General features: G+C 37.1%; 1 protein-coding gene across 14 annotated transcripts in view; it reads right to left on the bottom strand.

The window, feature by feature from the left end:
• ANKRD44 (ankyrin repeat domain 44) overlaps nt 1-14,143 on the bottom strand; it is a 344,106-nt gene that overhangs the window by 19,294 nt on the left and 310,669 nt on the right. For all 14 annotated transcript variants that reach the window (XM_074302785.1, XM_074302794.1, XM_074302788.1 and 11 more), the window contains 4 exons: nt 12,196-12,397; nt 3,148-3,235; nt 2,123-2,240; nt 906-1,122 (listed from right to left, as the gene is read on the bottom strand). In XM_074302785.1, coding sequence (XP_074158886.1) covers nt 906-1,122; nt 2,123-2,240; nt 3,148-3,235; nt 12,196-12,397 — 625 coding nt within the window. The remainder of the gene's footprint in view (nt 1-905; nt 1,123-2,122; nt 2,241-3,147; nt 3,236-12,195; nt 12,398-14,143) is intronic.

The raw sequence follows: 14,143 nt of genomic DNA, 5'->3' as shown, positions 1-14,143 counted from the left end.
TCAAAGCACTTCATAAATATTATCTAATTTCATTTGCACAATAGCCCTGAGAGGTAAGTGCAGTTAATATCCCAGTTTTACAAATAGGGAAATTGAGATACATAGAAGTAACTTGCCCAGGGTCACATAGCTAATAATTATCAGTGGCAGATATTGAACTTGGATCTTTCTGAATCCGGGTCCAATGTTCTAAGTTCAGTAATATCTAGCTCTCTCAAAATAAAAATAAAAAAGAAAGAAAGAAAGAGGAGGCTTTTGGAGGTAACAGGTTGATGGAAATGTTTGAGCAATAATAACCACTTTTTGAGGATGTTATTATGCCAATTCAGGTAATGATTTTATTTAGATAAGTGTAACATGCCTTCCAAATCTGAGATTCTATTTTTCATTTTTGTCTTCTGAATATAAACTATTTTATATACTCTCTCAAACATGAATATTCTTACCATAATTTATCTTCCAGAATTTGAGCTTACTTCTTTGGGCCTCCCAAAAAAAAATCTTCCTGGATCCTACAGGGAAAGCAGGCAGACTGCCACAGGTAATTCACTCACTGTTTTATATCTAATGCTAAAATCAGTCAAGGACCCAGACCAGTGAAATCAAGGACCACTGAAATAATGAAGAAGTGATGGAAAGAAAGCAGCTTCATGATCTAGGAAGGGAGATAGGTAGTCTCAAGACTATGCAAGCTAAACCTCTCACTCCTCTCCTTTCTAGCCCCAATTGTCTACTTCTTTTAGCTTTTCAACTTAGCCGACCTGGAGAACCTTACTTAAACCAAAATTCACACTGCATAGTTTTAAAATTGTAGTTTCATGTTACTAGAATATTTTTCACATCACAATGGTCCCAATATGTAAGACTCCTGGGATGTGCCCTCTGGACATGGATGAAAAACTTACCATTGTAACAAGCCCAGTGCAATGGAGTGTAACCTTGGTTATCTTTGAAACAGCAGTCTTCCTCTGAAAGTGCCATCTGCAATAACTCACTCAGCCAAGTGGCGTGGCCACGAGCTGCCGCAAAGTGCAGGGGGGTCCTTCCTCGGAAATCCCTACACAGAATGGAGACTTCCTGTTCCAAAAGCATTTGGACACATTCCTCATGTCCGGTCATGATCTAATGCATAAAGATTAAATACAAGCAAACAGATTTTTAAAATAACAGAGAGTTTAGGGAGCAGAGAGTTAAAATGGTGGCAAGAATATGAGGTGGGAAATCCAAGAATCTATTAGAGTTAGCGTTCTTGAGAAAGAATAATTGGGCTCATAGGGTGAGTACATTCAGATCTACTTATCTACGTCTCAGGGAAAGCATTCCCTACAATAAGTCAGAGAAGAGGAATGGGCAGAAGTAAAGCATGATTTGTAATTGGAAAGTCGTAATAGAGGCATTCAGGAAAGCCACTGCCTTAAGTATTCAGTTGGGGATATCTCTTTGACCGAAAACATTTGGCTTTCTTCCCTCTTCACCTATCAGGGTGTTCAGAGCAGGATTTGGAGTTGGAAAACCTGTGGTTGAATCCCATGGGCTCAACCACTTAATACTGTGTGACCTGGATAAATCACCTTCTCTCTCTTATTTGTAAAATGAAAGGCTTGAATTAGATGACTTCTTATAGGACTTCCAGTCTATATATTTTCCTTAAATATGTAGGATTTTGAGATTCCAGACTATTTCTCCCCTTAGATTTTGGTGGAGAAAAGGGGGGAAGGGGAAAGTTAGGCAAATAAATGTCTTATTTATATTAACACTGTGCTGGATACTAGAATACATAGGATATTTGTATAAGTCATATCTGAATAGAATTTAATGGTCTAAAGAGTTAAGATTACTGACTATCAAAAGCTGAATCTCACCCATGTGCCTTACTTCCCTCTTGAAGAAAGACAAAACTGTATCTCTCTCCGCAGCTGGCATGGTCATATTACTTTGCTAAACAGTATTCACTTAATAAAGGTTTGTTGAATTAATAAATATAACTCATTATTTTCATCTCTAGAAGAATAAATTTCCTTTTGGCTATTAGGTTAGCATGCCATTTAGAATTTTATACACTAAATATTCATTTATAAAATAGTCAAAATGCTTGTGTAAAGCTCAATAAGAATTCAGTCACCCCTCTGTGTAAAGCTGTGCATCCCATGAGGTCAACAGCATCTACATTTGCTTCTTTTTCAAGTAACAAAGAAACAGCATCAATATGTCCATAGGCAACAGCCAGCATCAGTGGGGTTCTAGAAGAGAGGAACAAATTAAGATATTAATAAACAGATCAAAACCATTAATCATTTTCTGGAGGAAAGACTGTTTTTGCCCCCTCTCAACATTTTCTACATGTTCACAACTGTGCCAAATGCCATAAAGACAGAGGTTGCTTGTCTTGAGCAAAAATGACAGATATTTCAAAGCCAGAGGGCAAAATGAAGAGATAAAGAAACCAGTAAAAGGATGCTATATTAATTTGATCTGTGCCAAAAGATACTTGATAGTCTCATGACCTTCAGAACTAGTTCAGATTTATTAAGGATGCATTAATTGCACAGCATGGCAAGACTGATATAAACTGTACCTTGTTCAACTATTATGCCTGCAAAGTGTGTGTCAGGGTTCATAGAAAGTCAAATAATTATAAAGAAATGGATATACCTAGGGGACAAAGAAGAAAGGTTTGCATTTCTTTCCTAAGACAACTTTATAGTGCAGTTTTTTTCATCTGTAAAACAGGCATAAAAATATCTTCCTTCCACATAAGAGGAAGAATAATTGGATGAATATTGTAATGAGAAGAAGAAAATAACTAGAATAGTAGATGGAAGGCATTTTGAAAAAAATAAAAGCATCATATAAATGCGAGGGAAAATAGCCATTTTAGACTTTTGTTTAATGATTCTAAGAATGGATTAATAGAAGCTTGGAGAGATAAGAAGAATGCAAAACAGGGGGAAAGCAGCAGCTCAGAAGCAGCTTCTTCTCCTAAGCTCTCACCTATGTCCTTCCAAGTATGTGTATTCCTCAACCCAAACCTAGGATGATACACTAGTCTTCATCTTAGAACTCCCTTTAGCAACCAACAATAATGACAGTTATCATCAAGATCACCAATATCACAAACCATGGAGAAAGAGTATGTATGTCACTTACTGTCCTTTGGCATCTGTCACATCGACAATTTCTGGGTTGTCTGCGATTTCTAGTAACAGTCGTAAACACAGTGTGTGACCATTAATAACTGAAAAAAAGTTAAAATGAAGATTCTTTTAGGAGAACAATATTATTGCTAACAACAGCAACAACCACTTGCTTAATCTAGTTGATCCTCATGACAAATCTTGGGAAGGAGGGAGGCAGTATTATTACCTTTATAGGTCAGCAAACTGACAGAAAGGTTAATTGACTTACACACAATTAGAAAATATCTGAGGGAAGAATTGAATCTAGGTCTTTAAGACTCTAACCCCAGCACTCTATTATTGCACAATGATGCCCCTCCACAACATATACACAATAACCTCTCTCTTTCATGAAATTTATTTCAACACTTCCAAAAGCAGACTCTTTCTCAACAGTTCCCAACTTGTGTGTCTTCTTAACTCATCCTACTAAGACTGTTTCTTAGCACCTACTCTATTGGCTCATTTTTTTCTTTATGCCTCAGGTTGACTGGAATTCTTAGGAGTGTACCATTTTTATTAGGTTGCTGAATTGAACAAGTTTTCCCTAATGTCTCTTCTGGGAAAGAGTATATTTCCCCTCAATTATACCCCATTCCCTTCATTATTCTACTACTTGGGTGCTTGGACTTAATACAAATACCCTTTTTTTATTGTTCCTAGGTGCCTGATCAAAAAAAAAAAAAAAAAAAAAAAAAAAAAAAAAAGAGACCCAAATTAGACTACACTTCATTTCTCTTTCTTTTGTCAGACATTAAATAATTTATTTGACCTAATGATCAAATCAGATAGAAATGCATTTTTACAAAAGTATGATATGCCAAGGATCTATCAAATTGAAATAGGGTGCACCTGTAAGTCCAGAGAGACTATGAGAGAGAAGATTGCAGAGAGCAGGCTTTATGCCCCTGGATGGCCAGGGGACCTGCATCTGTTACTTCTGTATTGGAGGAGTTGGGTATTGGAGTAGAGTCAGGAAGACCTGAAAAGACTAACTTGCATATCTCTGTATCTAGACTGCTCTCTTACAGTTGATTAGCATGCATATATCTGCTCTGTCTTCGAAAAACCCTCACTTGATTCACCCATCTTTGTTCCCTTTCTCCTCTCCCTTTTGTGGCTCAACCTTTGGAGAAGATCATTTACAATGGGAGATTCCACTTTATTTCCTCTTACTGCCCATAGTTTGACTTCTGATCTCATCATTCAACTGAAATTGCTCACCCCAAATTTAGACATGACTCTTATTCAATTTTACTGCCTTTTCTCAAGTCTTATCCTTCTTGTAATGCAGCCTTTGACTGAGGAGTCTCCACTTTTCTTGATGTTCTGTTTGTCCTAGGTTTTTATGAAACTACTCTCCCTTGGCTTTCCTCCTACCTTTCTGTAGTAGGTACTCTTCAATCTCTTTTGCTGGAGTTTCATCCAGACTCACCTGCTAGGTATGACCTGCTAGCTAAGGCTATCCCACAGGGCTTTATCGTGGCCTTCTTTTCTTCTTCTTTACTACTTCACTTGGTCTTCTCATCTCACATGCTGATGATTCTCTATTCTTTCTCTCCAACCCTAACCTCTTGCCCCATCTTACATCTCTACCTGCCTATTAGACTTCTTAAAGTAGAGGTCTTATAGACATTTTTCCCTCAAATCATCCCTTCCTTTCTAATATGTTTAACACTGTTGAGAGCACCACCATGTTCTCCCCATGCTCCCAACCCAGGTCGAGCTCAGCTCCTTACATTCTCTCTCCTTCCCATATTCAATCTGTTGCAACACCTTTCAATTTTACCTGCAATACTTCTCTCACATATACTTCCTCTCCTCTGACACTGCTGACTTCTGAAATAGACTGCTGACGGGTCCTCCAGTCACAAATACTTCCGCACTGCAGTTCATTCACCACAAAGAGGATCTTCATTAAATTCCAGTGTCTCGCTCTTACCTCCAGGATCAACTATAAATCCTTTGGTGTTCAAAACCCTTCCTAACCCCCCAACACTTTCTGGTCTACCTACACCAATATCCTTCCTCTCCCACATACATTAAGTTACAATACCTCTGAGCTCCTTGTTCCTCACTCAAAATAATCCATCTCCCAGTTCTAGACAGTTTCATTGGCTTTCCTTCAAGTCTCAAATGCTTTTCCTCTTCATATCAGCCTTTTGGCTTCTCTGGTTTCCTTCAGTTCCAGGTAAAATTCTCTCTTCTTAAGCAAGCCAATCCCTTTTAGTTCTAGTGACTTTCCTTTATAGATTATCTTCAATTTTTTCACTATGTATTTTGTTGGTATACAGACTTATTTGTGTATTACTATCTCCTTTAGGCTGTGAGCTCCTTGAGAGCAGTGATCATCACCTTTCTTTGCACTGCCAGTGTTTAGTACAGTCCTTGGCAGATAGTAGGAATTTAATAAATGTTTAATGACTGAGTTCAAAGCCTACCTCAGACAAACTTACTGTGTGCCCCTGGGTAAGCCACTTAAGCTCCCTCAACCTCAGTTTTTTTAACTGCAAAATTGGGATGATGATAGCACCCATTTTTATGGCTTGTTGGTGAATATCAAATGAGATAACACATGTAAAGCAATTCATGAATTTTAAAATGCTGTATAAAAGATAATGTTGTTGTTATTATTAGACATTGTTCTTACATTTCCCTCAAACTATTAGTGTTTTTGTGACTTATAATAAGTGGAAGCCCTCAGACATAATTTCTTTCTTTAAGTGAACCTGCTAAGGGGAGCCCTGAAACTCTTTCTCTTTCTCTCTCTCTCTCTCTCTCTCTCTCTCTCTCTCTCTCTCTCTCTGGGGGGGGGAGGGGGGGGACACTAAGCTCTCCTCTGAGAGAACCTGACCCAGGGAATCAAGATAAAGTGGTTTTCATTCTGTTATCTAGGTGGGACTGGTTGAGTCCAGGACCACTTCTAAATCTCTTGAGTTGGAAATTAGCCCAGAGACACTCATTCAATTCCAAGATTTTCTATTGTAATTCCAGTTTGAACTGCTCCCAGCCCCCACCAAGAGCTTCCCCCAGCTTCTAGCCAAGGTTTCAATGATAAAAAGAGGCAACTTGGGGCTCATTCCTTGCAGAGGACCTAACATGCCACGCCAAGGAAACTCTCTTTCCCCTTGACATAAGCTGCAACCCTTTGGCTGCTGAAATGATATTCTCTTTCAGCATTACTCCCTCTTTATCTATTTCCCTAACAAGACCTTATTCACTTTCTCTGCTAGGAAAGGATTTTTCTGCTAAAAACTTTATATCCCTCTGTCAAGACCTTGCCACCAAGGAATTCAGTTTTTCTAGCAAAGGCTGACTTACCAATGCCAATAATAAATTTTTTTGCCAGTCTAGCTTTTCAGGTTCATAAATTCCTTTACAAAGAACCTCTTTACTGACCAAAGGGGTTCCCACAACTCCCTCCCCCGTACTGAACATCATCATTTGGGGACACAACCCTGAACCTCATCAAACCCAGGTCACGTCCCAACAGATATGGCTCTGCTGGTTGCTGATGATTTTTACCTCTACTCATTCTGTGGCTCATTCTGACCATTCTCTCATCACTTCTCAACCATGCCTTGGATATTCTGGTTTCCTACTGTTGTCTTAGTAGCATACAGAAAACAGAGCACAAAATGGTATCTGAGACTGTGTGCCTACCAGGGAAGTCAGGAATGGTTATTAACATGTGTATGCTTATGCAACTGTGCATGCTGATAAGACAGATTACTTTTGATAAGGTTATGATATAAGGGGGCCAGAGACCATCAGATAAACCATTAAGAGAGTAATGTATTTTTCCTACTTTTCTAGAAAATTTGCCAAGGTCTATGCAATGCAAGAATAGGGATAAGGACTAGATTTGTGATTTCATTGGTATCACAAACTCAGAGGTGAGGAAAGTAGGCAGATACTTTCTATGCAACTTCAGGAATTTCCTAAGGACTGAGAAGTTAAGTGTTTTACCCTGGGTTACAGTCAGTATTGCCAGAAGCAGGCCTTCAACCCAGGGCTTATTCTATCCCTTATAACACTTAATCAAAAGCCTTATGAAAGCCTATTATCTTTTCCTATGACTTAAAAGGGGGGAGAAAAATTCTCTAAGAGCCCAAATACTTCCATTATCTTCTGTCTTCTTATAGAGTATTTTAAAAAACACAATCAAACCATGCTTGTGTTTACATATAAAGACAAAGATGTGGTTGGAGAAGGAAGGAAAAGGCTATACCAATAGCCAGCTAGTAAGTAGAATTTACATCCCATTTTATCACATACCTGTTCTTCACCAAAACTCATTTCACACTATCATAATCTTTGGTGACAATACAGAGTACCATTAACTTATTCATTGGGCCTTGCTCAAATTAATTTAAGGAGAGCAAAATACATAGGGAGTTTAAAATCTCAACCCTCTGAAGTTTACAATAAGCTCATTTGCAAAGGTATTAGATGTCACAGGAGGAGATTTTTACAGTCTGGTGTATTAGCCCAGGTAGACCCTTCTTAGACTACTTCTCTGTTTCCCCTTCCCACCCGAGCTAGGTGCCACAAGGCTAACTACCTGATGATGGATTGTTTACTTATTTATTTTTAGCTAAAGCAATTTAAGAAAACTATCTGCTAAGACTCAGAAGAATGGAAACTTGCATTGGTGGGGCAGAGGTGTAATTGATGATGATCAAATCCTAGACCTTTTGAATTCTCAAATCAGGCCCTTCTGATGAAAGATTCAATAACATCTCAAAGACCCACAGGGCTTAATGCATGCCAGAGATAAAACTGTCAGCAGTACCGCCTGACAGCTAAAGTAGCTCAGGAGATGGCTTCACAGAAACAGAGGAATAGTGTATTTTGACGGGCTCCTTCCTGCTGCATTAATTTGAAATTCTTCCTCCACTAATGACCTATTCCAATCCTAAAAGATAGTTGTGAATAAAAGAACAAGGGAAAAAAATCTTAAACCTATAATTTTTGTCATTCTTATCCAATGTAGCGTCAAGCAAAACAGACTCATATTGTACGGTCTCTGTTCTCTGTACAAAGCTGAAGAGAACTGTTTGAGTCAAGTTCATTATGGCCCTCCACAAGGTCCACTTACTGCTGCTGAGTAGCCAGATAGAATTGTCTTGTCCTTCCTATGGACCATCCCTTTCCACTAGTCTTTAAGAAAAGAGAATTCTAATTTCTTCAGCATTGCTATATCGAATATGAATTTATATCAGGCCATTTGAGGAGGCCATTCTCTCCCTGTCTAGACTGTTCTGCATTGTTCAAAGACTGTGACCAATAGTCACCTGTGTCCTAGGTACTAAGACTACCTCTCAAGGCCTCCCACTTCCCCTCCTGGAACACTGGAGGTGACAATATAAAATAAAGATGCTAGGGGAATTTTAAGAGGTGCTGAGAGAGCAGTTTGAAGCAGGGCCCGGGCTGCAATTCTGTTTCATTGGAGACATTTGGTATGGAACAGAATGAAATGACAGCTAATGATGGAACTAAGAAAACCCTAGTGTATTGAATCCCCATGGCCACTAGAGGTCTCTCCCGGATCATAACCTAAACAAATGTGGTAATATTGTCCTGTATGTTTACCTTCAAAACAGTTGTTTTCTATATTTAAAATAAAGTCTTTGTTTGGACTTATTTAGTTACTAAGTATAATTGATTTAGGAATAAGCAACAAGAAATAGAAGACAACCAAAAAATCTTAATTTTAAAATACAAAGAATACTTAGGAAATGTATGGTGGTAAGGGAAAAGAAGAAATAACTAATAATGACTGACATTTATATTCTATGTTAAAATTTACAAAAGTACTTTATATATGTCTTCTTGCTTTATGCTCTGTGGTTGTAATCCTCACTTCACATATGAAGAAATTAAGGTTCAGAGAGTTTAAACCGTTCACCCAGATACACACAGCTAAAGTTAGAAGCAAAATCTGAACATCTTTCTGAATTAAAAATTGATACCCTAATGAAATTATGTACTAAAAAGTTCACATCTTAATTCTCCCTCTCTACTATGAAAATTTATCAAAAAACAGGAAATTAAAGAGGGGCCAGATTTTTTTCATCCCAACATTTCAGACAGTTGCCATTGTATTTCATCTGGAATGCTCTGTAATCAAATACTAAAAGAATTCCTTAAGGTCTAATTAAGTTAGGCAAAAGCAGGAAAATAGTATTTTTAAAGTCGCAAGACTTATAAGACTTCGATCAACTTCCTTCATTTGATTATTGATTTCTGTTCCCACAATATACTTTTCATCAGAAGTAAATATGGTGTTGTTATGAAAAGAATATAATGAAAGGGAACAGGGAGGCTGGGGTGGTTGTGCTAGTTCTGCCATCCATCAGCATTATTAAGTGCAAAATGTGTTGGATTTGGGCCATAGGTTGTGAATTCAAATTATTACTCTACCATTTGCCATCTGTATGACTCTGAGCAAATAACTTACATTCCTGGGTCTCAGTTTCTTTATTTGTAAAATAACAAGGGTGAGAGAGTATCTATCAATCACTAAATGAATTCTAAGTTTCCTTCTAGATCTTATATTCTATGATCCTTTGATGTGACATTATTATTCTTAATTAATTATCTGAGTCAAGCATATCTACTGTTAAAGATCAAAGGAAGAATATCAGACACTTATCAACCCAAGAAACCTGCATTTATGGGATACTTAAGTTAAAGGATCTTTCATTTTCTTTTATCCTGCCCCATGTTTCTAAAATTACAATCACATTAACAGAAAAAGAAACCCTTCAAAAAATAACATCACAGGATCAGTGCTTTAGAGCTATATGAGGAAGTTAAGATCCAGAAAAATCAAGAAATTTGAATAGTTATTAACTATTTAATGTAGCACAATAGTAATGTAATTTTATAAACTCTTTTGCATTGAAAAGTTAAAACAAATCAGAATAAAAGTTACTTTAGACAGTTAAATTGTTAAGGAAATATATTAATTGGTCTAATGACAGATTTCTTACAAAATTTTTGTTTAACATACTTTATATTTTAATATTTAAAAAATATAGAACTTGACGAGGTTTTTTTTTTTTTTTTTGAGAGAAGCAAGAATGTTTATTGTGAATCCTGGAGAAACAGGGAATAGAGTTTTCTTTCTAATAATGTATAATTATAATAATAACCAAATTTGCCATGGAGAAGAGTTGAAAAATATTCCTCCCTCTCTTCACTGAGGTGAGGAAGATGGATAATAAAAAGGAAATATTACAAATAGTGGCAGATATAGTTAATGTATTAGTAAGTTTTGTTGAAGTGGTGGGATTTTTTGTTTTTTTTTCACCTTAAAAAAACCCACCTGTTATATAGGACAGCTTGCTGAAGAGGGATAATTTTACAGTTGAATATGGTGTAATAAAAAAGGTGATAATAAAAATTAGTTTAAAAAGTTGTTTTATAGAGCTTGAGGTTTCCCTTGGACTTTGGATTTTAAAGTACCTTGGAGATCATTCTAGTTCAATCCCTTACTTAACAAAGGAATGCTTTGTATAAAAACCCATGAGAAGTGACTATGAGGACTCAAATGAGCTTCATCTCTGATATATACCAAATGTTCATTGAATTTTTGAATTAAATTACTCAGAATTGGGTCCAGAGTCCTTATTACATCCTTAATCTTCTCAGGGATGCGACTCTTAGCAAAGCAGATCAAGAATTTATCAGTTATTCTGTTTTTTAGTAGAGTTAGATTTCTAGAAGGTACCCAGGTTTTGGGAATCCCTTGCCTCTGTCATTTATGCTTCTGGGAATTATTCTAGGAATACACGATCTACTTCCTCCACTGGCTAGGATGGGCCGTAATATACTTCTCTAGTCAAATTTTATTTCCTCACTCTTTGTGGAACCCCAATTTCTAAATAGACAATCTTCTTCGTGGACAAGACAATGTTGTGGTCCCTTCTACTGCTGATTTTTTGGGACATAGAAACCTTTCCATCAGTATAGTTCAGTTATACACTCCTGACCTTACAAACTCAGGCAGCTAGATGGTGCATTAGATAAAAGTGTTGGGACTGAAGTCAAGAAGACCTGAGTTCAAATCCAACTTGAGACATCTGCTAGCTCTGTGCCCTTGAACAATCACATCCTGTTTGCCTCAGTTTCCTCAACTACAAAAAGGATAATAACACCGACCTCTCAGGATTGTTGTGAGGTTCAAATGGAGAAATATTTGTAAAGACTCAGGGCAGTGCCTGGCACATTTGCTGCTCTGTTGTGCCCAACTCTTCATGATTCTGTATGGGGTTTTCTTGGCAAAGATATTGGAGTAGTTTGCCATTTCTCTCTTCAGTGGTTTAAGTTAACATAGGTTAAGTGATTTTCCCAAGGCTAGATTTGAACTCGGGTCACTTACTCCAGTCCCAGGGCTCCATCCACTGAATCCCCTAGTTGCCTTAACATTATTTTTTTCTTGCTGATACCTCTCTTGTATTACTCTCTTAAATATATTTCATTATCCACTAAGCATTAGGTATATAGACATTGTGGGGCTATGCATATTGTCTTTAAGGCATTGTAGTGGGTAAAGTATTAGATATGGAGCAAGATATATCTACATTCAAATCTAGTGAGCTCAAATACTTGTCAGCCTCAGTTTCTCCATCACAAAAATGGGAGAGCTAGCACCTACTTTCCAGAGGATGAAATAAAATAATATCTGTAAAGTGCTTTGTAAACTGAAAGCACTCAATGAGTTCTAAGGGGAGTTATTATTATTATCCCATACTGTGCTAGGTACCTCCTTTACTGTTCTTTTTATAACTGTTACCTGAAAGTAAAAAAAAAAAAATAAATAAGACCAGAAATAGAAAATATCTGAACATAGAAAGAGAACCGATTCCTCCGGGGACAAGAGAAGCTGACAAAAAGCTTATGCCGACCACAAGGCAAGCCATATAACCAGCAGAACCAATCAATCCACTATTTAGACAATTTCTCCCATCCTATACTCTGCCCTCCTCTCCCAAGAAAAGATAGCACCTACCAGAGGCATGAAGTGGGGTCCTTTTGGTTACATTGTCTTTCACAAAGATGGATGCTCCTTGATTGATGAGCGCCTCCACACATTCTGCGTGTCCTTTAAAGGCTGCTAGATCCAGAGCTGTTCTGCCCTTTTCATCCCTGATATCCAGGTCTACAAGGGATTGCAGAAGGACTTCCAAGGCTTGATGATGGCCGTTGTAGGCCTAGCAAGAGGGAACCAAAGAATTTTAGAAACAAGCAAACCTCAATAATGCACAAGACAATGTAAGAACATTGGAGGGCAGCTGGGTAGTGCAATAGGCAGAGCCTTGGGCTCAGAGTCAGGAAGGCCAATTTTTCTGAGCTCAAAGCTAGACTCAGACACTAACTAGCTGTGTGAGCCTGAGTTGCTTAATCTATAAAATGAGCTGAAGAAGGAAATGACAAACCACTCCAGTATCAATGAGACCATAAAGAATCAGACACTATTGAAATGATTGAACAAGAAGAACATTGTAAGAACATGTAAGACTTTACTAAAGTATCATGACAATTCATGTATTTAGGACTTGAACATTTATGGAAAATGCTTTTCCCCATGGTCACTCTGTGACAAAGATAGTACATATGTTTTTATCATAACTTGCATGTAACACAAAAATTTAGATCCTCTGACTCCCAAACTGTAGTCCTTATAACAAACAATACTACTGCCGCAAAATAGCAACCTTGGAAGGAGCTGTTTCTAATCCATTACAATTACTATTTGAATATAAGAAAAATAGTATTTTAAAGTTATAAGGAGAACTCTAGTTCTCCTCTATCAATAAATCATTTTCCCAAAGGATTATATTAGCTAAATAAGTGTGGGAGTCAGTCTATGTATTTATAAGATTCATACCTATAGAATTTTTTTTTTGTCTTGAGGTTTTATTTTTTAAAATTATAATGTGAGGAGAGGGAAGGGAGGAAAAAATCTGATCCTTCAATTTAGCATACTATTAATTTACAAATCATATAAAACTCTGCAAGGGCAAGAGTTAAAAAAAAAAAAAAAACAACCCAAAACTTTGTCTCCCTTATGCATATACCAGGTGCTTAATGTAACTGAACAGAATTTGGGCCATATTGTAATCTTTTGAGACTCTAAGGAGACCCATAGCATTTAAAATCATTATTTTCACAGAAAAAGTATTGAATATGTAAAAAGGAAATTTTTCAAGTGTTATTAATATGTTTTGCAAATATTATTGAGTTCAAATTCCTTCTGTAGCTATTTACCTGTAAATAAGTCTACTTATAAGATCCTGAACAAGACAATTTACCTCAGACTTAGTAAGTTGGGCTAAAAGGCTTCCAAGTTTTCTTTTAGCTCTATATCTGTGATCCTTGAATAATTCACATTCTTAGAATTTACAAATAGTCTTCTTCATAAAAATTGTGAAAGGGAATGATGGTAGGTGATATGATTCCCTTCTTAAAGCTTAGCAAACTAGTGTTAGATTAATAATCCAAGAACATGTAACTAAAGGTTGTCCAGGTCTCATACTCTCTCTCATACTTGGGAACCAACCAGGTCCTCAAGGCCACTTGCACAAAACTCCTCATTGGAGGAGAATGATTATTTGACGGTGTCTGCTTGAGCTTGGAAGAAAAGATATCTTCTGCCTTTCAGTTTCAAGAGTGAAACATGCAGACAAAAGATGGATAATTTTGGATTCTCTTCAGGGAGAGGCCCCTGAAGGGAGAGAAAGACCTTGGGTAGAAGTCCATGATATAGATACTGATGGCTCCCTTACATGTCAGTTTCTCCCTAGAAACTTTGCCTAATCTCCCTAAAAAGAATATGGAATCAATTGTCTTCTTTCTCAAATAAAAAGACAAAGATTTGCCCCTTGTTAAGATACAGAACATGAAATAATGAGTTTCCTCCAATGAATTTGAACTCTGGCCTACCTCATCCAGAGAAG

This window comes from Sminthopsis crassicaudata, chromosome 3 (assembly GCF_048593235.1).
Source record: "Sminthopsis crassicaudata isolate SCR6 chromosome 3, ASM4859323v1, whole genome shotgun sequence".
Lineage (NCBI taxonomy): Eukaryota > Metazoa > Chordata > Mammalia > Dasyuromorphia > Dasyuridae > Sminthopsis > Sminthopsis crassicaudata.
Note: the sequence above shows the minus strand (reverse complement) of the source record. Positions and strands in the feature narration are given on the sequence as shown.